Source organism: Pantherophis guttatus, chromosome 11, assembly GCF_059756535.1.
Source record: "Pantherophis guttatus breed Tessera chromosome 11, ASM5975653v1, whole genome shotgun sequence".
NCBI classification, from domain to species: Eukaryota; Metazoa; Chordata; class Lepidosauria; order Squamata; family Colubridae; genus Pantherophis; species Pantherophis guttatus.
Window position 1 is genome coordinate 6147073 of NC_142073.1, and position 26827 is coordinate 6173899.

Genomic DNA, 26827 nt, shown 5'->3' on the forward strand with positions numbered 1-26827 from the left:
TGCTTTTTCAAGAGGCAACTGGACTTTCTTATTTTTCTTCTTCAGAGCTGAAGAAGCTTCTTGGATGAGAAGTGAAACTTCTTCAAAGAAAAACCAGAAAGTCCAGTTGCCTCTTGAGAAAGCACCTTTGGGACAAGTATGATCTGGATGACTGAAAATCTCCATAGACATATCCCATAACTAGCTTGCCGTTTAACTCAGATATAAAGAGATGACATAACAGAGAGGAGGAGGAGAATGTTGTGGCCTGCTAGCTGCCAGTGGAGCTGGCGGCAGACTTGGACGATGAGGAGGTTGGGGAGGAACTTGGGCCAGTTCTGGAGTCTGGGGAAGGCTCTGATGGATGCTCTGCATCAAACACAGAGATAGAGCCAGGGCCATCCGACATTTCCCAGCCACCGGAGAGGCAGCTGCCTTTGGAGGCTGAGATGAGTGAGGAGGAAGAACAGTTGGGGCCTGTTCCAGATGCGCGTATGCGTAGAGCAGTTAGGAGAGGTGAACAACGGAGGACAAGGAGTCGACTCAGGAAGCAAAGCACCCATGGATGCTGAATGGCCTCTCCCTGGCTGGGGAATAAATAGAAGGAAAAGGGAGTGGTTGTCGTAGAAGACAACAGTTCGTATTTCTGAAGATTTTGCTCATTGTGCTTCATGCCACAAAGACTGCTTGCCAGAACTTAATTTGCAGCCTTTCGGCTGGGAGCTCACAGTTGCAAGGAATTGATAAGGTCTGTTACTGCAGTTAACTCCTTGCAGGACTCTTGCCTGGACTTTTCGGTGGGTGAATGCCATTAATTCACAAGAGGCAAATCAAATAAAGAGGGTTTTTTTCGTGACATGGAGTCTGTTTCTTGTTTCTGCTAAGGCTGGGTCAGAACAGAAAAATGTGGAGTTTTTTTTTTTTTTACAGATTATAGGAGAAGAAAAACATTTTGGATCCAGATCAGTGGTGGGATTCAAAATTTTTTACCACCGGTTCTGTGGGTGTGACTTGGTGGGCGTGGCATGGCATGGCTTGGTGGGTGTGGCTTTGTGGGTGTGGCAGGGGAAGGATACTGTAAAATCTCCATTCCCTCTCCACTCCAGGGGAAGGTTACTGCAAAATCCCCATTTCCTCCTGATCAGCTGGGACTTGGGGGGGCAGAGAATAGATGGGGGTGGGGCCAGTCAGAATTTTTACTACCGGTTCTCCAAACTACTCAAAATTTCCGCTACCGGTTCTCCAGAACTGTCAGAACCTTCTGAAACCCACCTCTGATCCGGATCCATCAGGACTCCCCAACCAAGTTCTAAATTAGTTTGGGAAAGTACCTCTGTCATTTTGACATAATTGTACATGCCCTTCAGAGCTCTACCAACGCTGTAAACTCACACTGTTTGCGCCACATTTCGTTTTTCGTCAGAAACAAGATTTGCTAAGCTGAGGTCAAGTCCTGCATTTGGAAACAGGTCCTGGCAAGTAGGATGTTCTCTCCACACGGTTTGTGTGCTCTGTTGTTTGTCATTCCTCATACCGGGTGGGGATAATTCACCATTTGTCCAGCGTGAAAAGGCAGCATTGCAAACCCTAAGGGTTCTTACAGAACGAGAGCAAATCTTTTAAGGAAATCCTTCATTTTCTTACAAGTCACACAGGTCCTGCAGAGAAGGAGGGACCCAAAAACCATGTGAAAACAATCTCAGGCATACACAGGCAGGAAGCTGAGCCTGCCATGTCCAAGAGAGGCCATATCCCATTATGGATCTATGGACAGAGCCCTGAGATTAAAATCTTTCTTGCAGGGGTGAAATCCAGCAGGTTCTGACAGGTTCTGGAGAACCGGCAGCGGAAATTTTGAGTAGCTCGGATAACTAGCAAATACCTCCTCTGGTTAGCCCCAGAGTGGGGTGGAAATGGAGATTTTGCAATATCTTTTCCCCAAGAGTGATATGGGAATGGAGATTTTGCAGTATCCTTCCCCTGCCACACCCACCAAGCCACACCACGCCTACCAAGCCACGCCCACAGAACTGGTAGTAAAAAAATTTGGATTTCACCACTGCTTTCTTGTGTGATTTATGATCGACACTCGGCATTTAGATGGGCAGAACGGGGAACCGGCTTTGCAGAAAGATAGCTACGTTGTGACATGACAATAAAGGAAGAGAAGCGCAAGACGTTTTCATCCAAAATCGCGCTGAAAAGCATACAGTAGTCCTCAACTTACGACCGTAGTGTAGTTCATCCTTTAGCGCTTGTAAAAGCAGGCCATCCATGTGACCGATTTGATTTTAACAACCTTTTTTTTCCCGGCAGTTGTTTCTGGCTTAACATTTTTGTTGAGTTATAAAATATTATCAGATACAAAATGCAAAAGTAAATAGGAAAACGGTGGGGGAGGAAGAGGGGAAGAAAAGTGAGGAAGGATAAGAAAAATTAAACTTTTTTTGCGGTGGTTGTTAAGTGAATGCTGCAGTCACCAAGCAAACACAGTGGTCATTAAGTGGATCAATTAATTATTCATCGTGGACCCATTTCCTTCAAACTGGAAATAAATGCCAGTTTTGAACCAACAACATTGTAAAAGGTGATCATGTGACCACCGGAGATGCTGCAAATGGGTCAGCTGATCCTCAGTTGAAATGGGATCATGTGATTAGGGCAGGGGTGGGCAACTGTGGCCCTGTTACAACCTATGGACTTCAACTCCCAGAATTCCTGAGCCAGCTTGGCTGTCACAGGAATTCTGGGAGTTGAAGTCCACAGGTTGCAAATGGCCACAGTTGCCCACCCCTGGATTAGGGGGAAAACAGCCATCAGAACTTCTCAACCCAGTCGTAAATACCCCTGGAGAAGTCCGTCATAATTTCAGACGGTCGCTGAGCAACCAGTCGTAAATCCAGGACCCTCTGTAGCAGTGGTGGGTTGCTACCAGTTCACCCCGGATCGGGTGAACTGGTAGCGGTGGTGGCGGAAGGCTCCACCCACCCAGATGCATCTGCGCAGGTGCAGAAGTGGCCCGCGAATGCGCGAGCATGCGTGCGCCCACAAGCAAACCGGTAGCGACGGGTTTTGAAACCTGTCCCTGCTCTGCGGTCCTTACCGTTGCCCAAAATAAAGCACACGCTTTTCTTTAGATGCGCTTTTTCAAATGACAAACCTATTCAAATCCGCTAACGGGGTCATCAACTCAAAACTTACGTTATCGGGAAGCAATTTTGATGACACTTCTCCTTCTGGCAAACAGAATCTGGTTTCCAACAATAAATGCCTCCCTCCAAAACGAAATGCTGGAAATTTATGTCCCCATCCGCAGCAGTTCCACGAAATGCACTGCTTGCCCAGAACCAAAAATTTGCAATGTTTCCACTTGCCAAACTTCCCCCCCCCCACCCCAACTTCTTCAGCCACGAAAACATTTCAGAGAAGTACGATTTCCCTGCTGTTTGTTTTGCGCCGTCTTACATCTGTGTAGAGAAGCTTACAAAAAGGCAGAAGCGGCTCTACCGAACGGAAATGGCCTTTAAAAAGGGAAACGAACCTGGGTGATTTAAGGAGCAGATTAGAGTACAGATTGGTTAATAGATGTCACTTGGTAAAATATTTGCTCCCTCGCACTCCAAGAGAAAGGTGTGTCAACAGCGGGGCAAGAAAATGCCTGAATTCGGGCACCATGTAAAATGGTTTTCAATGGCTAATTGAGCTCCCTCTTTTGCAAAACACACAACGCCCCTGCGGTGTAGACGGCTGGGTCCCGAGCTCGCGTTGGAAATAGTTAAGACTGGGTTGCTTTTCTGTTGACACGTGTCACATTTTCGAAGCCTTGCTGAACAATATTGGCAAGAACTCGGGGCATTAGAACCAGGAGAAAGAAAGAGATCCATGCAACGACTAATTCAGGGTAAACTCAACCATGGCTGTCTGAATTAACACAAATGTCAGGTTTATACCGTACTATGAATCCAGAGGTGAAATTCAGCCGGTTCCTACTGGATCACGCGATACAGTAGGGCTGACTGCGCGAAGCCCGGCCCACCCACACGGATGTAATGACGTCCCTTTTTTTTTTTTGCAACGATTTTCAGCCTCTGCGCACGTGCAGAAGGCGTGCGCATTTATGAACCGGTAGGGAAGGGAAGGGAATTTCACCCCTGTATGAATCATAAATGAATTGCGGTCTAGAGCAGGGGTGAAAAACTCGATTTCATTGAGGGCCACATCAGGGTTGTGTTTGACCTGGGAGGGGGGGAGCGTGGCGTGGCCGGGGTGTGTGTGGCTAGCTCGACATCACTCGGGGAGGCTTCACCTGGCTCTGTTTTCCCTGGCAGAGGGCTGCAGGAGGCCGTCGCGGCCGAAAACAGAGCCCGGGCAGGCCACACGCAGCCTTCCTGAGCTCTGTTTTCGCTGGCAGAGGCACCATGGGCCGGTCCTTCGCAGTTTCAAGAGCGGCCCCACGGGCCAGATCTAAGCGCCCCACAGGCCAGATCCAGCCTGCCGCCCTTGAGTTTGTTACCCCTGGTCTAAAGGAACATGACACACAAAGCCACAAGTGTGCTAATGGCGTTTTAGTTTGTACACAGTGAAGTAAAACTGAGCTCCCTTTGGCCTCATAGCATTTTCTGAGATAGCTGAGCCAAGACGGATTAAGCCGGAATTCGGTTTAATTGGGGTTTAGCATGCTGTGCGAAGAAGCCAACCACCATGGCTTGCAAGACTTCAGATCAAGGGAGCACCCTCACTGAACGCAACAAATATTCCACATGAAGGTTGTGAAACATGCCTTAACGCAAACGAACCGCCACTGATCAAATTGCTAAAACAATTGTGTCTTTTGCAAGGCTGATGGTACTGCCTTGGAAGCTGTCCCCAGACAAATACACACACACACACACACACACACACACACAGAATGATGACAGTTCCTCTTGGAGTGAAGATAAGTGTCTGTGCATGACTATGTGAGTAAACCAGGAAGAACTTTTGAATCAGATGCAAGACTTGCAAAAGACACGTCTGCCTTAACCATCACCCCCCTCCCCCCCAAAAATATTGTTGTGTTCATGCCAACTTGTTTTGCCAAGGATCTCGGCTGAACGTTTTGCACAACCTGAGCCTGTATTAATTTGGGGAAGCTTCAGTTGCCTGGATTGTATTTGGCAGCTTGCACTGGCCTATAGTTGCACACCGGAAAGCTTATTTGATTTAGGGTGGTACCCGATCCTGGTCAACTACAATGAATTCATCAAACCAATGATGGTTTAACGCAATGTGCGAGTCCCACCCTTGCAATGTAATTCCAGGATTCACACAGATACGGTAGAGCAGGCGTCCTTATTTTGGAGCAGGCTTTTCACCCACTCAAGCCAAGATGATCTATGACCATCTTTCCAAGGTGACTTAAAATACTTTGGTGCACCATCACTTCACCAGCCTTCGGTCTTCCGCCTCCATAAAACCTTCAGAAGATCTGCAATTCACTCGTTTCTGGAAAAACACCAATTTGGGAACGGCCCTTCTTAAGCTACGATTGCTGGCTTATTCAAGGAACCGAACGGGAAGACGGTAGCAGTTCTTTTCACTGAAAGCCCATCCTAACATCCTCGACTGCTCCAAGATGCAAGACCCTTTCCCCCAGATTCAGCACCTCCTGTGTTGGCGATAATAACACTTTTGTCTGCTTTAAGTCATCAGCTTGGTTTGGGCAGGTACCCAAGTTGTGTACACATACACAACATCTCCAGGAAGACGAAAGTGTTCCAAGAAGCCACAACTTACCCTTCCCTTCCCAAATCCTTCTGTCACCTGTTAACCTTTCTTGCCTTCAGCAAAGGGCATCTCCGTAGGTCAATACCCCCCTTAATCCTTTCATCAGCTCCCCTAAATCCTTTCATCAGCCCCCCCCATCTCAGCCCCCCCTCCACATTCCCCAGCTAGGCAAGGACCAGGGTAGAGGCAGGTCCCACCTCTGGGACCACCTCTCTCTCTCTCCAGGACCCCTCCCCAAAAGGACTGGCGCTCTTGCCCCTGGCAACCAGCAAGGCCACATCTGGAAAGCATGGGGAAAGGAGGAGGTGGGCGACCTTGGGACCCTGCTCTTTTCCCTTGTTTTACAGCCCAGGCAGTGAAACCCCCTCCCCAAAACCGCCCCACCATCACCACCATTCCCCGCGCGCCAAGAAGACCCTCCCCGCCAGCGGAGGGGACGCCAAAGCGGGCTGGGGTCGTCAAAGAAGGAAGGAGGGAGAGGCCAGGACGCCCACGCCCTTCCCTTACTGGGCCAGGCAGAGAATTTGCCAGGCTGCCCAGCCCCGCATCTGCGATGCCCGGCCAGCCGTCCCGGAGCCTCACCTTGGCCGCCGCCGGTCCGGGCGAGAGCCGCTGCTGGAGCTGTTCCTTTTCCTTCCTCCTCCTTTTTCCCCTTCTTCTCTTTCTCCTTCTTCTCTTCTCCTTCTTTCCCCCCCTTTTCTCTTTTTTCTTCTCCTTTTCCTTCCTCCTTTCTTTTCCTCCTTCTCCTTCTAGTCCTCCTTCTCCTCCTTCTGCTTCTTTACCACTCCTTCTCTCTCTCCTCCTTCTCCTTCCTCTTTTCCTTCTCCTTCTAGGTCTCCGCCTCCTTCTTTTGCTCTTTCTTCTCCTCCTCCTCCTTCTTTATCACTCTTCCTCCTTCTCTTTCTCCTTCTAGTCCTTCTTCTTCTTCTTTATCACTCCTTCTCTTTCTCTTTCTCCTTCCCCTTCTTCGGCTGGAGAGAAAAAAGAAGCCCAGCCGAGGAAGAGTGACTCAAAAGCGGAAAGGCGCTGCCACCAGCCTTCCCCCCACCCTCCCTACCCCGGCCCGGGCTCGCCGGCCCTGCCCTCTAGCGGCGCTGCCTCCGCGAGGGGAGCGCTCCGCTTTGCGCGGATCCTAAGCGGGCGCAGCCGCCGGCCGGGAGAACGCGCGCAAAAGCCAGCTGCCCGCAGAACAGGTGCGCCTCGGGGGCGGGGCCTCGGGGAAGCCCCGCCTCTAGCCGCCCCCATCTCTCTTCCTCCCTTGCCCCCCTCCACTCCGCGGGAAAGGTATTTTCGGTGCCCCTCGCCCGGAGCTGTGCTTTTTGTTGTTGTTAAAGTTGTACAAAAACAGATAAAAATGAACATCAACTAATGTAAAGAGCAGGAGAGAGAGAGAGAGAGAGAGAGAGAAGGATGGAGGAAGATAGGGAGGAAGGAAGAAAGATGGATGGACAGACATTGGAGACGGATGGATGGGAGGGAGGGGGAGGAAGGAAGGAAGGAAGGAAGGAAGGAAGGAAGATGGATGGACAGACATTGGAGACGGATGGATGGGAGGGAGGGAGGGGGAGGAAGGAAGGAAGGAAGGAAGGAAGGAAGGAAGGAAGGAAGGAAGGAAGGAAGGAAGGAAGGAAGATGGATGGACAGACATTGAAGATGGATGGATGAATGGGAGGGAGGGAGGGAGGGAGGAAAAGAAGGAAGGAAAAGGAAGGAAGATGGATGGACAGATTGAAGATGGATGGATGGGAGGGAGGGAGGAAGGAAAGGAAGGAAAAGAAGGAAGGAAAAGGAAGGAAGGAAGATGGATGGATGGATGGATGGATTTGGAGAGTGATGGATGGATGGATGGAAGGAAGGCAAAAATGCAGAAAGAAAGAGAAAGAAAAAAAATAGAAAAAGAAGCTTCTGATTTCCAAATATTAGACACACACACACACACACACACACTCACAAACACATGATATAAAACTATAATTAAAGCGTTATGTATGGCGAAGAGGTCACTTTCTTGAAAACGCATCCCCTTGTCTTCTTTTCCTTTCTGTCCTCTTTGAAGAGCTAACGTTTTCCCATCTTATCCATATTAATTTTGCTAATTTTATTAGTCTTCTGATTAATGGTCGCCTCCTTGTTGAACTTCTCTGATTCTCGCTGATCTGGCCCAATAGAAATCATTTATTAAATGATTTTTTAAAAAATAAATCGGGCGTCCAACGCCACTGGGTGGGTGGATGGCAAGCACGCATTGGATAGGCTGTAAGGCAGGGGTGAAATCCGAAGGTTCTGACAGGTTCTGGAGAACCGGTAGCGGAAATTTTGAGCAGTTTGGAGAACTGGCAAATACCACCTCTGGCTGGCCCCAGAGTGGGGAGTGAATGGGAATTTTGCAGTACCCTTCCCCTGGAGTGGGGAGGGAATGGAGATTTTGCAGTACCCTTCCCCTGGAGTGGGGAGGGAATGGAGATTTTACAGTATCCTCCCCCTGGACTGGGATGGGAATGGAGATTTTGCAGTATCCTCCCCCTGGACTGGGATGGGAATGGAGATTTTTGCAGTATCCCCCTGCCATGCCCACCAAGCCACGTCCACCAAGCCACACCATGCCCACCAAGCCACGCCCACAGAACCAATAATAAAAAAAAAAATGGATTTCACCACTGCTGTAAGGAATCCCTAAGGATCCTCTTAGCGGCTAATAGGGAGCCATTTAAATCAAAATTAGAATTATGCTGCAATCTTAGGGGGCGAAAAGAATATTTTAAAAGCCCTTCGGATTCATTCAGTGCAGGTTGAAGGCAGATATTCTCATAGCCGACATTGCTCTGCTTCTCAAACTCCCAGAGGCTCTCTTGACATCGAATGATACGCAATTACCGAGGGGGGAAAAAAATGATTTTTTTTTTTTTTTAAAAAAGAGGATCTTCATCCCAGCTGACAATGCTGCATGTTGTCCACAAGCATCTCATTGGGGAGAAGGAAGAATCGCATCAGCTGATCAAGCCAAGCCTGCAATCTCCATATGAATATCTATCTGCTTTTCTTTTAAGTAGAGAGGAAGCAGCTTTATCAGGCCGGCTAACTGCATAAGCACCGTCTATTCTTGGCGATATCCTTTCATTTCCTGTGCAAATGCATCAAATTAGAAGCGCCTGGCTACTGTCTCTCTCTGACTCTTCCACCAGGCAGGTCCCCTCCCTTGTTTATATTACAAAGACTCCTTTATTTGCTTGACCACCTGTTACTCCCGGCAGGATGCTAATTCTTACGTCGTCCGTCATCCCTCAACAAAAATAGCCCACCTGACAGGGGCTTCTTTTATTTAAGGCTGGCCGTTTTTCTGGAGAGAGGACAATGGTCAGGGAGGTGCACGCTGGTTTTATTTACCGTATTTTTCGGACAATAAGATGCACCTAAATTTAGAAGAGGAAAACAGAACAAAAAAAAAAAGTTTTGGGCCTCCCCTTTTTGGGGGGGCCTTTTTCCAGGCCTTTTCCAGCCTTTTTTCGACCCGTTTTCTGGGCTTTTTTCAGCCCATTTTCGAGGGTTTTTTTTAGCCCATTTTGGGGGCTTTTTTTTGGCCTGTTTTTGAGGTTTTTTTTTCCAGCCCGTTTTTTCAGCTTTTTTCAGCCTGTTTTCTAGGGTTTTTTCCGCCCATTTTCGAGGGTTTTCTCAGCCTGTTTTTTCCCCCAAAAAATGGGCCAAAAAAAGCCTCGAAAATGGGCTGAAATAAGGCCTGAAAACAGGAGGATGGATTCGTTCACTCAGATTTTTTTTTTTTTAATTTGATTTATATGCCGCCCTTCTCCGGAGACTCAGGGCGGCTTACAGTGCGTTAAGCAATAGCCTTCATACTTTTGTATATTTATACAAAGTCAGCTTATTGCCCCCACAAACTGGGTCCTCATTTAACCTACCTTAGAAAGGATGGAAGGCTGAGTCAACCTTGAGCCTTGGAGAGATTCGAACCAGCAGTAAATTGCAGGCAGCTGTGTTAATAACAGGGTGCTTTAAACCACTGTAGTACCAAGGCTCTTTTTGATTTGATTTGATTTAGCCCCAGTGCTGTGGCTAAGACATTTGACTTGTTGGCTAGAAAGTTGGCAGCCCGGGTTCCAGTTCCCGAGGTGAACTCCCGTTCCTTGCTCCCGCTCCCGTTCCTTGCTCCCGCTCCTGACAACCTAGCAGCTCGAAAGCGTGCAAATGCGAGTAGATGAATAGGAACCACTTCGGTGGGAAGGTAACAGCACTTTGTGATGTCATGCTGGTCACATAACTACAGAAATGTCTTTGGACTACGCTGGCTCAATGGTCTTCCAACAGAGATGAGTACCTCCCCCTAGAATTGGCAACAACTAGTAGAGTAAAATCCATAGGGATTCCTTGGTTTACTTGCAACTCCAGGCCATAATCTCGGCTCTACTGGTCTGCGTCTGGGAGTCTCGAGCAGCGCAGAAAGCGGGCTTGACACATAAATCACAAAGGACAAGTTATCGTGGTTACACTGATCACAATACACAAAGTTGGAGCTCCGAAATGGTGCAGTACACTAGTTCTTGACTCACAACCATTCATTTAGTGACCGTTTGAAGTTTCAACAGCACTGGAAAAAAGTGACTTACAGCCAGTCCTCGCACTTATGACCGTTGCAACATCCGCACAGGTGGCTTGAGATTAAATAATGAGCAGACTCCTCTTCTCCCTTAAATAAATCGTCCTTTCTGTTTCGTTAAATAGGGCACACTTCAGATGAAGTCAGAGGTGGTATTTAGCCGGTTCGGGCAAATTGGTAGCGGTGACTGCGGGTGGGGTCGGCCCGGCCTGCCTACCCCACCCCGGCATAATGACGTCCTATTTAGCCACATTTTTGAAGCCGGATGCATATGCGGAAGGCGCGCACGCGAGCAAAGCACATGCACGGAAGACTGGGCGCATATGCGGATGGCGCGTGCGGGGGGCGAACCAGTGGTAACAATATGTGAAACCCACCACTGGATGAAATGGTTCATGGCTATATAGCCATCTATTTATTAGGTGATTGGACTGCAGCTGTTACCTTGGGAACGAGGCTGAGTAACCTCTATGTATTATTATTTTTAAGTTAAAATGAACTTGCCTATGTACTGCATTCTACAAGCATAGTACTGATGTATTTTTGGTGTTCGGTCTCTCCAGGGTGTTTGTTGATTTGCATGGTGATTGTAGAAGAGCAAAGAAGCAGCACCCGTTTGGGTCTAATAGCGAAGGCCATGAAACCGGGAGGCTGTGAGTTCTAGTCCTGCCTTAGGCACAAAGCCAGCTGGGTGACCTTGAGCCAGTCTCCTCTCTCAGCCCTAGGAAAGAGGCAATGGCAAACCACTTCTGAAAAACCTTGCCAAGGAAACTGCAGCAACTCGTCCAGGCAATCTTATAAGAATCGGACAAAATTGAACATAAGGGGGGGGGGAAGTTACAATAAGGTATCAGTTAGTCTCCTGTTCTTATTACTTGGCACAGGTAGGGTGTTTTGTGTCATGTTAGATCCCTTGCCAGGGAAATCTATGTAGGGAATGTATGTATCTTATGTAGGGAAATCTAATTTGAAGCAAAAACCTGCTCTAGTTCTTTCTGTAATTTTAATGGACCAGCACCATCTGTTGGTCAGCCAAGGACATTGCAAGTCCTCTAAACTCCACTTAGTTTGGCAAAGTTTGGGAAACCAATCCACAAGCTCCGAGAGCCACCCACATCCTAAACCTGAGCTACAGATATTCACCACTATTGCAAACATTGCAAGTATTTTAGTGCATTTAGATTCCAACTCTATCTTTAGGACTTTTTAAAAAACCGAATTAGAATTTGTTGCACTATTGCAAAATGGATTAATTGCCAAAAAGGGAATGGAAGCCACACGCCTCTATGCCCGTGATGGCGAACCTATGGCACATGTGCCACAGGTGGCACGCGGAGCCATATCAGTGGGCACATGAGCTCGGCTCCGGCGTGCCAAATGATTTTCAGATTTTAAGAAAAAGAGCTCAAAGGAACTTGAGAATTCTCTCATAAGATTGGAACAGAGCATTTCAACTTGTAAGATGCCGACACAACCCACCCATCATAGATAAGAATATTTGTAGCTCAGGGTTGAACTTAGGGATCCTTGGTGCTCTCTGAGCTTGGTGGTTTTCTTGCAGACGTTTCATTGCCAAACTAGGTAACATCATCAGTGTTGGCACTGAGGTCGTTACCTAGTTTGGTAATGAAACATCTGCAAGAAAAGCTCACAGCGATTCTAAAAGGACATTTTGAGGGAGCTCCCTTGTTTCAAACTTGGAGCAGAAACATGTTTCTCATTTCATCCCCAATTCCCAATAAGACAATATAAGGGGCACATATTCTTTTGATATCCCCTTAGGACATCTTTGCCCAATGGATCAAGTTTCTAGTCAACAGATAGGAAATTCTACTATTCAACATCCAAACCTTAGGTCTATCAATGGTTAACTTGGTCATTTTGGCGAGTTGGTTGGTAAAATAAAAAGTGGTGGGAAGGAAAAAAAAAATCACATGCCTTTGAAACAGAAAATAGATGCCATGAATGATGAAACGTTGTTGAAACATTTATTTTTATATATATATATTTCACAAAATTTTTCACAAAAAAGTATTGAAACTCAAAAAAGGAATTAGATTTGAATTGAATACAGAGATGAAGTGTACAAGATAAAATGAGCAGGCAAAAATTAAAAGGTACTGAAAGTGATTTTTTTTTTTTTAAACTTCAGATTGAAAAAAGACGAACAGTTCAACTGTTCGGTTTAAATAAAGATTTGCTAGATATACATGTGTTTCATGAATACCAATGCTGGTTATTTGAGGCAAGTAAAATTCCTCAATTTTTCCTTCATGCTTTTTCTTCTTCTTCTTGTTAGAAAGATACTGTTTACAAAATGAAACTTGAGCAGTCCAGGAAAAGCTATTTTTCCATTAAAATTTATGAAAACCATAAATTGAGACAAACCTAAGATTCCCAATGGAATCAAGATTATCTTCCCGCTATCACCACATTAAAATAATCACATGCTTATTGGAACACCAATCTCTGCAACCTGACAGGGCACCTGTTTCCAACGAAGAGGGTGATTTTTCCCGAAAAATTGAATAAAAAAACCTTCAGTGTGGTGCAGTAATACAGACGGGTGTATTACATTCGTAACAGCATTTTAAAATGGCAGCTAATAATAATAATAATAATAATAATACTGGATTAGAAATAATTTAAATTTTGTTCCCAAAACAGAGTGTAAAGGTAGGCCTACAGTTATAAAACATATTTTTTAACTCCGCATAAATGCTTAATGCATAATGTGAATCCTTGTGACAAATTCTAGTTCACGGAAGGCATTTGGATTTAAAAAAAAAAAAGTTTGGAACAAAACATAACTAAGAACTTTGTCAAGTTAACACTTTTTTTTTCAAATTTTTTAAAAAAATCCCTAGGGTTTTAAGACGATTATGGTATTTTGTTTTTCCCCCTCCCCTTTCTCTTCATTTTGAAGTCAAAATGCTTTATCATCTAGCGTTATTTTATTAATTTTTCAGTCATGACAGTTTTTGGTCGTGTTGCATTATTATAATTATTATTCACTTAAAAAGCTTTTTGCACCCTTACCAAGTTCAGGTTGGTCTGCAATTTATAAAACAAAACATCTAAAAGCCAGTATTTGTTAAAAAAAAAAAAAAAAAAGGATATTGTTTTCATTCTCCAGACCGCATACACCCAAATAATCTTACATTCGGAATACACGCTTTCTTCTTTATAAAGAAAAATAAAATAAAAAGTTACAGTAAACGTCACTTTTACATTCTATCCATTAAAGTGCTCCTTTGTCTGGTTTTCTTCTTCTTCTTTAGATAAAGCAAGTGACTGCAATTCAACCCCTTCCATTCTGCATTCACCACACGAAATTTCACTCCTGTCTTAAAATTCAAGGCCTGCCTGAGCTAGGAACCCATCTTAGGAAGCGGGAGAATTTCAGGAAGAATTAAGCACCGTTTGGTGCCTCTTTAGACAGCATTAGACGAAGCCGTCCCCGTTATTGAAGACTGTTTTAATTCTCTCTTAAGGGTGGATTAAAAAGTCTCTGAAAAAGGGAATGAGGTAACATTCAGGGTTTTTTTTTTTTTGTTCTTAAAAGAGAAAAGAAAACAACAATTCAACCATTTTGCATTAACGATTCTCCTTTTTTTTTTTTAAAGGGAGAGCTATAAAGCTGCAAGAGAAGGGAATTTATTTTCTTGCGGGAAAAAAAAAAAAGAAATAAAAATTTAAAAATCCAGGATAAAAGCATGCAAAAAAATAATAATAATAAATAAACAAAAACAAAAAATAAAAAAACAAACCAGAATTGTAATTACACCACCCTTTCCCCAATCTGGTGCTTTTCAAAAAAAAAAACCCCACAACTGTTGATTTACAACTCTCATTGCCTCTCAAGCCAGCATAAGCAAGTAATGAAAACTGCAGCCCAACGCATGTGGAAAACACACCAGACGGATTTACAAGGAAGACTTAAAACACAGACGTCATCAACAGGTTTTTCCTTAACGCAGCAACGCGTATCCCTTCCTTTAATAAAGTTAACTGGGTTTCCTATTTTGAAAGCAAACAAACCATGATTTCCCATGAAAGCTAACCTGGAATGTCCCCATTGCCTGAGTGATGATGGCATTTTACCCCACCCCTCAAAAAAAAAAGAAAAAAAAAAAGAGTTTTAAAGTCTGGTTTTTGTTTTTTTTTTGTTTTCTTTCCCCAGAGTGGAATACAAGATCAGAGTTGACAATAGAAGGTATTTGTATATTTTATAAACAAGCATTTGCTCTGGCATCCATCTTCTAATTTTTTTTCTTTTTTTTTTTTTCTTTTTGCCTTCGGAGAATCAAGTTATGCACGCAGGTCAATGTGCTATTAAATGATTTCAATGTTGAAAGGGGAAAAAAAGCATCACGAAACGCCGAACTGTTATCGTTCGCTACATTTGTCCGTTGTTCAGGCGACGATTCAGCTTCCGGTACTTTCGTCGAAGTTGTTTTTCAATGAAATGAATCGGTGGGGCGGGGGAGGGGTGGGGGGGAGGGTGGGAGGGAAGAAGGGAAAGGAAAAGAAAATTGTTCTACGATTTAAAACGGGTAAACGTTACGTAAAAAATATTAACAAATCCACTATTACAAATCGTCAAATTTGCCCTAGGGTCATCTATACATACACGATAAAATGGCGGATGTTTGCAAAAATATTTTTTTTTTTTTAAATTATCATGCGAGGATTCACTCTCTCTCTCTCTCTTTTTTTTTTTTGAAGTTTGGGTTTGCCCTCAAATTACGTTTCACCCCCCCCCACCCCAGGTTTTTTTTTGTTTTTTTGTTTTGATTTGTTTAAATCTTTTTTGTTTTATTTCAGTTAATTACCAAACCTTTAAATACACTGTAATCTACCCCTAGAAGTCAGCCCCCGAAAGCTGACGGGATATATTTATTTTACATTCAAGCTTTTTATATATCTAAACAACCCTGTTGTAGCATATGACTTACTGGAGAAGCAGCCTTGTCCTCTTCTTCCTCCCTCCCACCCGCTTTTTATTTTTTATTTTTTTTATTATTATTATTATTATTTTTTGCAGTTATTCAGTCTTCATGATCGGTTTTTCGTGGCGAGCTGGAAAAAAAAAAAAAAAAAACAACCCCACCCCCCCAAAAAACTAAAATGCGTTGCTAATCAACGTTCCAACAGTCTTGAGACTCCAGAAGGGATCTTGGAAATCGTTTTTGTCCAAGTTAATTCTCGTAGCGTGAGAGAGCATTGCACACAGGGGGGCAACAAGTCCAACCGTCAAGATAGGAAAACTATCTACATAACTCTGAAAGCGCAGCGTCCCTCTTGTGTTTCCTTTTTTTCCCGTGGTAAAATTGTTGTGGCTTAGCGCCCTGGTACTGTTTGTTCGTCACCAAGGTGCCGTGGCTGGAATTCCCCGGACCTTGGATGCTTTTGTTGGAAGAAGTGCGGAAGAGCCTCATGGATCCGTGCTGTGGGGTAGAAAAGGAGAGAAAGAGAGAGAGAGAGAGAGAGAGAGAGAGAGAGAGAAAGAAAGAAAGAAAGGGTGAAGACCAGCGAGACTTCTTCTGCTCTGTTCTGACCTAGGCTCCCTTAAAAAGCAGGAATTGGTCCCGGCTAAACCTCTTTTATTTACACGACTGTGAATTACTTTCATCCACAGTCAGCAAGGCTTGTCCAAACAGTTTTTCAAAGGAATATTTATCAACACAGACCTTATCTCGCTTGGCAAGCTGCCAGGTAACTTGTTTCCAAACACAGTACAAGGCAAAACTTGGCACAGAGTCTCTTAGAGTCACGAACAGAATTTTCCACTCTTGAAACAACCGAACGAATTGTTTCCTGCAAAAGCCCCCTCCCCTTTCACTCCCCTTTTGTTTCCTATGGGAGGGGCCAATCACCTCCAAGGTGTGGCTTTACTCCCAAGTGGGCCCTGCTTTCTTAGTTGTTCTTGTCTTCTGGCAGCTCTGTGTGTGCGCACACTGTGAACAGGCTCCAGCTGTTCCTCTGCCTCACTGCTGTCTAGCTCCCTCTCTGCCTCTGACGCAGAGCCCTCGTCCGAGTTTTCCCCAGGACTGGCCCATGTTCCTCCCCAACTTCCTCACTGTCCGACTCTGCTGCCAGTTCCGCAGGCCGCCGGCGGGCCACAACATGCTCCATCACAAAAGCAAATGGCATTAAGAGAGCAGCTGGGACTCAGTGGTGTAGGTACGAGCTCGAAACTGGGAGATGGGAAGTTCTAGTCCTTAGGCATGAAAGCTGGCCGGGTGACTTTGGGCCATTACTAGGAGCCTGTGAGAGTTCTGGTTCTACTTTAGGTATGAAAGCCAGTTGATGACTTTGGGCCAATCACCAGGTAAGTGTGAGTTTCTAGTCCCATTTTGGTCGTGAAAGCCGTCTGGGTGACTTTGGGCCAATCACCAGGAGATGGCGAGTTGCAGTCTTGCCTTAGGCATGAAAACTGGCTGAGTGACTTTGGACCAATCGCTAGGAGACTGGGAGTTCTAGTCCTATTGTAGCACTAGTGAAATCCGGCCGGATCTATTTGGCTCGCGTGAAGTGGTAGCGCCGGCGGTAGCTCCACCCACCCACCGGGACGTCATTATATCCCATTTTTAATCTTCTGTGCATGCACAGAACAGGCGCTCCCGCATGTAGCGCATGTGCACTCCCGTGCGCTTCCGTTCCCAAACCGGTAGCGAAGGTAAGTGGATTTCACCTATGCATTGTAGGCATGAAAGCTGGCTGGATGACCAGCCAGGAGATGGTAAGTTCTAGTCCTGCCTTAGGCATGAAAGCCAGTTGGTGATTATGGACCAACCACCGGGAAACTGGGACTTCTAGTCCTGCCTTAGGCATGAAAGCTGGCTGGGTGACTTGGAGGCAATCACTCTCTTTCAGCCCAAATTACTTACTTACTGTATTAAATCTATACGCTGCCCATTTCCCGCTGCAGAGTGGCTCTTGTCTCACAGAGTTGTTGTGGGGAAAACAGGAGGAGGAAGGAGTATTGAATATGTTCTCTGCCTTGAGATGCTTGTAAAGTAATAAAGGCGGGATTTAAAAACAACCTAATAAAATGAATTTAAGGGTGTTCATCCGACTGTGTGACATACCCTGTTTCCCCCAAAATAAGACATTCCCCTGATAATAAGCCCAATCGGGCTTTTGAGTGCATGGCAATAAGGCCAAGTGCTTATTTCAGGGTTCAAAAAAATATAAGACAGGGTCTTACTTTCGGGGAAACACGGTATTAAAATAGTGAAATGACCAATGCTCAGTTCTATTTATTGGGAAGGGGATCGCCATTATTCCTAGACTGCAGACTTAAGTTATCCCAAGCTATGTTTAAGCGCAATATTCTAATGTTTCTAGAGCTCTTAAACCTATTTCCAGGGTAGGGACAGAAATCACAGCACCGGGCGGGCTTCAGATAGTCTTGAAGGGGAACTGAGATTGTTTGAACCTGGGCCCATACCGACCTGGGACTTATTTGTCACATTGGATGCGTTCACTGTTTGGCTACTTGGCATTTTGCCGCTCAGCTGAGAGGACCCGAGGGAGATCTCCTGAGGTACCAATCTGTTTGCCGAAGTCTGGCAGGAGCCCAGCTGTTTTGAGGTTTTGCATGGGGTGCCATCCGACTCCTGTGGAGGAAGGAGCAGAAGGATGACGCCATCTTTGACATAACGGGAACCATTTCAAAACTACATGCGGGGACCAGAATTCTGACGAAACACAGGTTGTTCCTTGACTTGCGACTGTAATGGAGCCCGGAATTAAGTCATGACGGTCATAATGAGCTGAGGTATTCAAGTGACATGGGCCTGATTTTACTTTTTTTTTTTTCTTTTCCCTTTTTGGTGGCGGATATTTAAGAAACCATGATGGTCATTAAGCAAATCAATGTAAATCGCATCACGTCTGAAATGCGGATATATGACTATAGCATGTGTGAGTTTGTGTGTGTGTGTGTGTTTGTATTGGGGGAGGCATCGTAACTCTAAACGGTCATGAAGGGACCAGTTATTAAGTGAAGACTATTTGTATAAGTGGCTCGATATTTTCTCGCTTCTCTTCTGACAGGCCAGGTTTATAGCCCAGGAATCAGTGGTGGGATTCAAATAATTTAACAATTGGTTCTCTGCCCTAATGATTTTTCTTCCAACAATCAGTTCACCAAACTGTTCAGAAAGTTAACAACCGGTTCTCCCGAAGTGGTGCGAACTGGATGAATCCCATCACTGCCAGGAATGCTTCTAAGCCAGGGGTTCCCAACCTCCGGTCTGTGCACTATGCATACCACGCCGTGGCATGCCAGAAACCAGGCCGCATAAACAAATGAAGCCTCATCCGTGGGATGCAGGCAGCACACGAAACCACGCTTCCTCCGGTCCATGGAAAAATCTCTCTCCACGGAACCAGTCCCCGGTGCTCAAAAAGTTGGGGGCCGCTGTTCTAAACTATTGTTTTATAAACTTCATACGTTGTGTTCCGTACGCCAGAGATTTGGATGGCTAAACAACGCGACAGGGTTTCCTGGAGGTAGTTCCAAAATTTGCAACCCCGTCAGGCTTTCTGACAGGCAGGCGCTGTGTATTATATTTCTGTCACCTGCTCTGCATTTTTTATGATTCGCTAAACTCTTGTATGTTATTTTAGGCGGTGTTTTTCAACCTCTGTCTCAAAGGTGACAGGCTAAGAGCCTGTAGTACAGTGGACTAAACACTGTTATTAACAACTGCTGCTTGCAATTACTGCAAGTTCGAATCTCCCCAGGCTCAAGGTTGACTCAGCCTTCCATCCTTTCTAAGGTAGGTGAAATGAGGACCCAGATTGTGGGGGCAATAAGCTGACTTTGTATAAATATACAAAAGGATGAAGGCTATTGCTTAATGCATTGTAAGCCACCCTGAGTCTCTGGAGAAGGGCGGCATATAAATTAAAGCAAAAAAAAAAAAAGGTGCTTTTTTCGCTTCTTATCCGAGAAGCTTCTTCAGCTCTGACTGGATGGTGGGGAATGTCACACGTCAGACCCGAAGAAGCTTCTCGGATGAGAAGTGAAATGTTTTCAAAGAAAAACCAGAAAGTCTAGTTGCACCTTTGGGACAATCATGACCTGGATGACTGAGAACCTCCATAGACGTTCTCAACATCTGGCAACTTTTAAGACGTGTGGACTTCAAGTCCCAGAATTCCTCAGTGCTGAGAGTCGAGGTCCGTAAGTCTTTAAAGGGGCAACGTTGTGAGAAACCCTGTTCCAACCATTTAGAGGCGGCTGTGCGGTAATCCGATTTGAATTTGATACTTACCACATCGCTGGAGCTGGAGAGCGTGGATGACGACGACGACAAAGGGCCTGATGAAGAGTTTGATGAATGTTTGCTGGGCGTCTCCAACGTTTTACTTCTCGCTTTTCCTAGCGACTGGTTCTCTTCGGAAAGGTTGTTGTTATATTTGTCCAGCTGTTGATTATCCGCCATTAATGTCACTCCGTTACCTAGGGCCAAAGAAGGAACGGAGAATAAGCACCATTTCACAATAAAGGAGGTTTTGTTATAAGGTTATTAATAATGGGAAAAGAGGGTCTATGGCAGGGGGTGTCAAACTTAAGGCCCGGGGTCCAGATGAGGCCTGCGGGGTTGTACCAGTAGCAGAAATTTTTAGTTTGGAGAACTGGCAAATACCACCTCTGGCTGGTCCCAGAGTGGGGTGGGAATGGAGATTTTGCAGTATCCGTCCCCCAGGAGTGGGGTGGGAATGGGGATTTTGCAGTATTCTTCCCCTGGAGTGGGGTGGGAATGGAGATTTTGCAGTATCCTTCCCCTGTCTCCTGGCAGCTCTGTGCATGCGCACACTGGGAACAGGCTCACACTGTTCTTCTGCTTCGCTGATGTCAGACTCTGGAGACTTCGGGGGCAGCAAAGAATTACTAGATGGCCTAGACCCCCTCTCTGCCTCCGCCGCAGAGTCCTCATCCGAGCCTTCCCCAGACTCCAGGACTGGCCTACGTTCCTCCCCCAACCTCCTCACTGTCTGAATCTGCTTCTAGCTCTGCTGTCTGTTGGCGGGCCACAGCAGTTAGGAATTTGCCCACTGGATGTAAAGAGGATGTTTCCCCAATGTCAGTTTAATGAGGTCGTTTTGTAACAAAGTCTAAGAAAGGCCAGACTCTTCTAAGACCTGAGAGTTTTATTTGTCCTGACATCTGCTGTTTAAATCAGCAACTCTTCTCCATAAATATCCAACTATGCGGAAAGGTATATATCTCTGCATCTCGGTTAATGAAGAATTATCTTTGGACTTTGCATTCTTCTTTCCCCTTTACACGAGGAATTATCCTTCTAGTCAAGCCTATAAAACCTGTTTGAAAACATCTGGCTTTCGTTGATTTGTGCATTTGCTTACTCAGAAGTCATTCCTATCTTATTTAGATGGGTCTCATACATTATTTAGAACGGTGATTTTTCTTCTGGTTCCACGAATCCGAAGGAATTGGGCATCACTATTCTTCCGTCCACATATATATTCCCAACACAACACAGTGAAGCAGAGTGCTATTTTTTCTTTTTCTTTTTTTAAAAAAGCTTCCTTTGGAGGAAAACAATGCCAAAGCTTAATAAAAGAAATCGTTTCTTGGAATTAATTTTCGTGCAGCGAAGGATTGCATCAGAAGTGGCTCGTACAGGGATGAATGGAGCTGTTTCCAAACAGGTCCATAAATTCAACTTTAATGCTTTATTGCTTGAGCCATTTGGGATCTAGCTGTTTTTTTTTTTTTTTTCAATCTACTGCTCGCTCTCTCTCTCCATGTCCAATCCAGTTTAATGCTGGATTCGGAATATTTGGGAATAACTTGGCAATAGGCCAAATGGCTTTCAATTCCTCTTACATTATTACACAATCACTTTATTATTTGCCAGCATCAGGTTACTACCAGACAAACTCTTTTTTTTTTTTTTTTTTTTTAGCTATTTAGCAGATTTAGCTATTGTTATTCCATGCTTCTTTCTGTAATGTATGTGGCTCAGTAGCTTGTTTTAAAAATCAAAATACCGTGAGACTTTTAATTGCAGACTCAGGGAGGTACCAGAAAGTCTATTCAGCCTTCCAGCCTTCTGAAGTGGGTAAAATGAGGACCCAGATTGTTGGGGGCAAGAGGCTGACTCTGTAAACTACTTAGAGAGAGCTGTAAAGCACTGTGAAGCAGTATATAAGTTTAAGTGTTATTGCCCTTCCTTCCTTCCTTCCTTCCTTCCTTCCTTCCTTCCTTCCTTCCTTCCTTCCTTCCTTCCTTGTATTGCAGGCTCTGCCCACTGCCAGCAGCTCAATCCTGACTGGCTCAAGGTTGACTCAGTCTTCCATCCGTCCGAGGTGGGTAAAATGAGGACCCAGATTGTTGGGGGCAAGAGGCTGACTCTGTAAACCGCTTAGAGAGGGCTGTAAAGCACTGTGAAGCGGCATATAAGTCTAAGTGCTATTACTATTGCTATCAAAGGCAAGCTGCATTACAGTCGTAACTCAAGGACCATCTATGTCCCTGAAATATTGCTGCCAGAACTTTTTAAGTCTCTTACCATTGCACGACGTCTCTGTATTATTCTGGATCCCCCACTGTTTGGATATCCATTCTCTGTACGTCACAACTTCTTGCGTAACTCGGATTATTCTTCCTAATATACTGTGACATTTTTTTGGAAGGGGGAGAGAGAAAAAAAGGAAGATTACTGGATTTGAAAGCGGGGATAGGAAAAAAAAAATGAGGTCAGCGAGGCCTCTGACTGAAACAACCCCCCCTCCCCCCCAAATGTTTACCTTTCGCTTTCGTTGTTGGGATAACATTTAGCTATCGGAGAGACGGCATGGCTCAGAACCACGTATGCGTAATCGAAGGCCTGTTTAACTTGCATGGCGCCGTAAGAGCTTCTCCCAACATCATTGCCTTTAAAAAAAAGAGCAATAGTTAGAAGGAGAAAACAAAAATCCTATTATAACCATCCTATGTATATGCTTATTTCTTACTCTTCCCTCTCATCTAATCCATTTTATTTTATTTTTTAATTCTTTTATTAATTCTTATTTATTTTATTATGAAATTTATTTGCTGCCTATCTCATATCCTTTGGGCACCCGTCAAATATCCTATCGCATAAATGAGCCACGGTGGCGCAGTGGTTAAAATGCAGTACTGCAGGCTACTTCTTCTGACTGCCGGCTGCCTGCAATTTGGCAGTTCGATTCTCACCGGCTCAACGTTGATTCAGCTCTTCTTCCTTCTGAGATGGGTAAAATGAGGAGCCAAATTTTGGGGGGCAATTGGCTGACTCTGTAAATCGCTTAGAGAGGGCTGTAAAGCACTGTGAAGCAGTATATAAGTCTAAGCGCTATTGCTATCCTCATATCTTTGCAACATAGTCTTTAAACCTATTAATCTGGCAGTATGCTCACAAATGAATGCCATTATATTAATCAGTCATGAATAAATCAATTCACAAGGAAAATATCAGGGAAAGATGGAATCAGGAGCAAAGTATTTTCAGGGGCTTCTACTCCGTATATCAAAAACCTTCCCACGCCTAACGCAAAACCCTCGATACCTGGTTGTAGTGGGTCTTCAATATACAACATTGACGGTCTGTAACCATCTAGCATATTCTTCTGAACTTCATCCTTGGCTACGTAAGAACCCCCATCCTTGATTCGGATTCCCGTTTTCAGGTAGTTGAAATGACGGCCGTATAATTCAAAAAATTCTATTAAAAGGACGCCGTAATTGGCATTGGGGGTGCAGGCGTCCCCCCGGGGATGTAGCTGTGGAAACAAGCAAAAAGGGTTGAGAAAAAAAAAAAAATTTTCAATTTTCTGGACCATCCCATTCAACAACTGAACGAGGTCTATGAAATTGAAAGCTCAACCAGCAAAGAACAAGAAACCCTGCGCCATAAAAATCATTTCCCCACCTCCTAGGCAGGAAACTTCAATACAGCAAGCCAATAACTTCCAAAGCTTCCAGTCTATCCCAAAAGTGCTTTTTTTCAGGAGGCAACTGGACTTTCTGATTTTTCTTTGAAGACGTTTCGCTTCTCATCTAAGAAGCTTCTTCAGCTCTGAAGAAGCTTCTTAGATGAGAAGCGAAACGTCTTCAAAGAAAAACCAGAAAGTCCAGTTGCCTCTTGAAAAAGCACTTTTGGGACAACCATGACTGAGAATCTCCACAGACACTTCCACTCTTGTCTCTGCAAAATTCCTGATGGAACATCTGTTCGTGCTCAACTGGTAGTAGCAGCATCTGTAGCAGCTGTTCTACCTAACTCCATCAAACTACAGACCCCTTGCATCCTGGACATAAACTGTTTCAACTCCTACCCTCAAAGCGACGCTATAGAGCACTGCACACCAGAACAACTAGACACAAGGACAGTTTTTCCTGAACACCATCACTCTGTTAAACAAATAATTTCCTCAACACTGTCAAACTATTCACTAAGTCTGCACTACTATTAATCTTCTCATCATTCTATCACCCATCTCCTCCCACTTATGACTATGACTATAACCTTGTTGCTGATATCCTTACGATTTATACTGACTGTTTCCTAGAATGATTTGATTGCTTATTTGTTCCCTATGACTATCATTAAGTGTTGTACCTTATGATTCTTGGTGAATATATCTTTTCTTTTATGTACACTGAGAGCATGTGCACCAAAGACAAATTCCTTGTGTGTCCAATCACACTTGGCCAATAAAGAATTCTATTCTATTCTATTCTATTCTATTCTATTCTATTCTATTCTATTCTATTCTATTCTATTCTATTCTATTCTATTCTATTCTATTCTATTCTATTCTAATTCTACAACCCTATGATGGAGTTTTATACATCATGCTAAGCTTTGTTTGTTGATAAAAATAGGATCGCCAACGTCCGATGATGGATAGGGCACAAGAAGAAGCATCTTTATTTATTTATTATTTGTTTCCCGGCTTTATTACTTTTACAAATAACTCTAGATGGCGAAGATATCCAATGCACCTTTCTCCGCCACCTTTTTTTTTTTTTTTTTTAAATGAATTCTGTACCATTATGAGCAGTAAGGGATATGCAACAATTAGGACACAAACTCGTGAACTGTCAGGAAAGAATTTTAACTTACCTGGAGGAAGCTGACAGCCATTAAAAAAAGACTATAAGATCCGATTCCACCTGTGAATACTTCATTGAGGTCCCTTTGCAATAAGAACTGTTTCAATACTAAAACTAAATATGGCAATACAGGATATTTCTGCAAAAAAGAAAAAGAAGATGGGAATTATTATTTTTTTACTTCTTTGGTCTTTGTCCAGTTAGAACAGGGTTTCTCGAACTCGGCCCCTTTAAGGTGGGTGGACTTCAACTCCCAGAATTCCCCAGCCAACCTTATTGTACAATTCTAAAGCAGGGTTAACTACAGATTTCAAATTTTTTTACTTCCGGTTCTGTGGGTGTGACTTGGTGGGCGTGGCACCAACAAGGATACTGTAAAATCTCCATTCCCTCCCCAATCCAGGGGAAGGATGCTGTAAAATCCCCATTTCCTCCCGATCAGCTGGGACTTGGGAGGCAGAGAATAGATGGGGGCGGGGCCAGTCAGAATTTTTACTACCGGTTCTCTGAACTACTCAAAATTTCCGCTACCGGTTCTCCAGAACTGGTCAGAACCTGCTGAAACCCACCTCTGCTTCACACGCCTGTATCCTGAGATCATCGACCCAGCCTTAATATTTCAAAATTAATATTTGAAGTCCTTTTTCCTACTGTATCAAGGAGAGGAATGCGAGTCTTTTTATCGAGCCCTCGAGCAAATATTTTCCCGTATTAAATTGATTAGATAAGACAAGGCAACTTCGTTGCAACTTTTTTTTTTTTTTTCCCTCCTTTGGCAACGTCTATATACAAGTTGACTCATAAAATGCCACCCGCCCATCTGCCGTGAAATTCCTCTGATATTTCACCTGCAGCTCCAGGAACCACAAGAGGCTGCCGTGATTAAAATCATGGGTATGCGGCACCCAAGGCCAAACTTTGCTCGCCTTTCAAATTGAAATGGAGTTTTGATATGGAAATACAACCTTTGGGGAAGAGGAAAGGGAGAAAAAAAAAAACCAATAATCCCAAATTTTCGTTTTAAAACTTGTTGTGTTCCGATGCTCTCTAGTGGATGTGATGAAAAATGACAAGCGTTGCTTGAGGCGTGTGCTTCGAATTATTTCTTTCTCCCTCCCTTCTCTGAAATTCTCACAGTGCCCTTTGCAGGAGCACATGCAAACAATCCCTCTTGTTTTTTTTTTTTCCTCTATGCCAGTGGTGGTATTCAGCTGCTTCTATCTGGTTCAGGCAAACCGCTAGCGGCAATGGCAGGAGGCTCCGCCCACCCATCACGTCCCATTTTTGACGCTCTGAGCACGCGCGGAAGGTCCTGCACGCTCACATTTGCGAACTGGTAGTGAAGGTAAGTAAATACTATTTTTTAAACTGATTTTAAGTGTTAAATCCTACTTCCCAAACCTGATCTAGAACAATCACCGAAGAGTTGTGGAATGGAACTGCCCACAGATTGGCTTTGCTGGGAATGCGCCGTATACAGTATAAATGCAGGTAGTCCTTGACTTATGACCACAATGGAGGCCAGAATTTATGCTGCTAACTAAAAAAAAACCTGTTAAATGAGTTTTGCCCCCATTTTACGACCTTTCTTGCCAGGCTTGTTAAGCGATCATCGCAGTTGATAAGTCAGGAATCCGGTCGTTAAGTGAATCTGGCTTCCCCCATTGACTTTGCTTGTCAACAGGTCGCAAAAGGGGAAATCACGTGACCCCGGGACACAGCAATGGTTTTCGGAGAAAGGCAGCATATAAATTGAACTAATAAATAATAATAAATAAATAAACGGTCGTAAGTATGAACCAGTTGCCAAGCCTCTGAATTTTGATCACGTGATCCTGGGGATGCTGCAGAGGTTGTAACTGAGAAAAGCCATCGTTAAGTCACTATTTTCGACGCCGTTGTTAACTTTGAACGGTCACTAAATGATCTGTTGTAAGTCGAGGACTACCTGTACAGTGTGAGCATTTCATAAGCAAGGGGAAACGAAGTTTACCTTCATCATCAACTGACCTTAATAAAATCTTTGATGAGATAGGCAGCCTTTACCCCATTCTGTACATTAAAGCTGATATCCACTTTTACCTCAGTAAAGGAGTCTGTCAGTTTAATGATAGGAACCTGAAGAAAGAGAAAAACAGCATCTTTTGTCTTTTAAAAATAAAAATAAAGCTTTTCTGATAAAAGAATTAGTCTTAGTTCGGTGCAGAACATCTTGAAAATTAAACCAATCAGAATTTGGGGATTTGACCTCTGCTCGCAAAGCTTAGATCCAAAGTCCCAGAGGTGCTTTTTCGGGAGGCAACTGGTCTGTCTTGTTTTTTTCCTTTGAAGAGGTTTCGCTTCTCACC

General features: G+C 44.3%; 2 protein-coding genes across 4 annotated transcripts in view; both read right to left on the minus strand.

Annotated features, from left to right (window-relative positions):
- ADCY7 (adenylate cyclase 7) overlaps positions 1-6905 on the minus strand; it is a 75686-nt gene extending 68781 nt beyond the window's left edge. Inside the window, exon 1 of one of the 2 annotated variants that reach the window (XM_034426477.3) lies at positions 6328-6905. The gene's annotated coding sequence lies outside the window, so the exon portion shown is untranslated. The remainder of the gene's footprint in view (positions 1-6327) is intronic. The other variant, XM_034426476.3, reaches the window with a different exon arrangement.
- An 8314-nt stretch (positions 6906-15219) lies between these two features.
- TENT4B (terminal nucleotidyltransferase 4B) overlaps positions 15220-26827 on the minus strand; it is a 33656-nt gene continuing 22048 nt past the window's right edge. The window contains exons 5-12 of one of the 2 annotated variants that reach the window (XM_060682514.2): positions 26490-26597; positions 24490-24618; positions 22930-23143; positions 22148-22274; positions 21910-22013; positions 19645-19832; positions 17815-17979; positions 15220-15804 (exon numbers count right to left, since the gene is read on the minus strand). In XM_060682514.2, the coding sequence (XP_060538497.2) occupies positions 15625-15804; positions 17815-17979; positions 19645-19832; positions 21910-22013; positions 22148-22274; positions 22930-23143; positions 24490-24618; positions 26490-26597 (1215 nt within the window). In that variant the 3' untranslated portion in view covers positions 15220-15624. The remainder of the gene's footprint in view (positions 15805-17814; positions 17980-19644; positions 19833-21909; positions 22014-22147; positions 22275-22929; positions 23144-24489; positions 24619-26489; positions 26598-26827) is intronic. The other variant, XM_060682513.2, reaches the window with a different exon arrangement.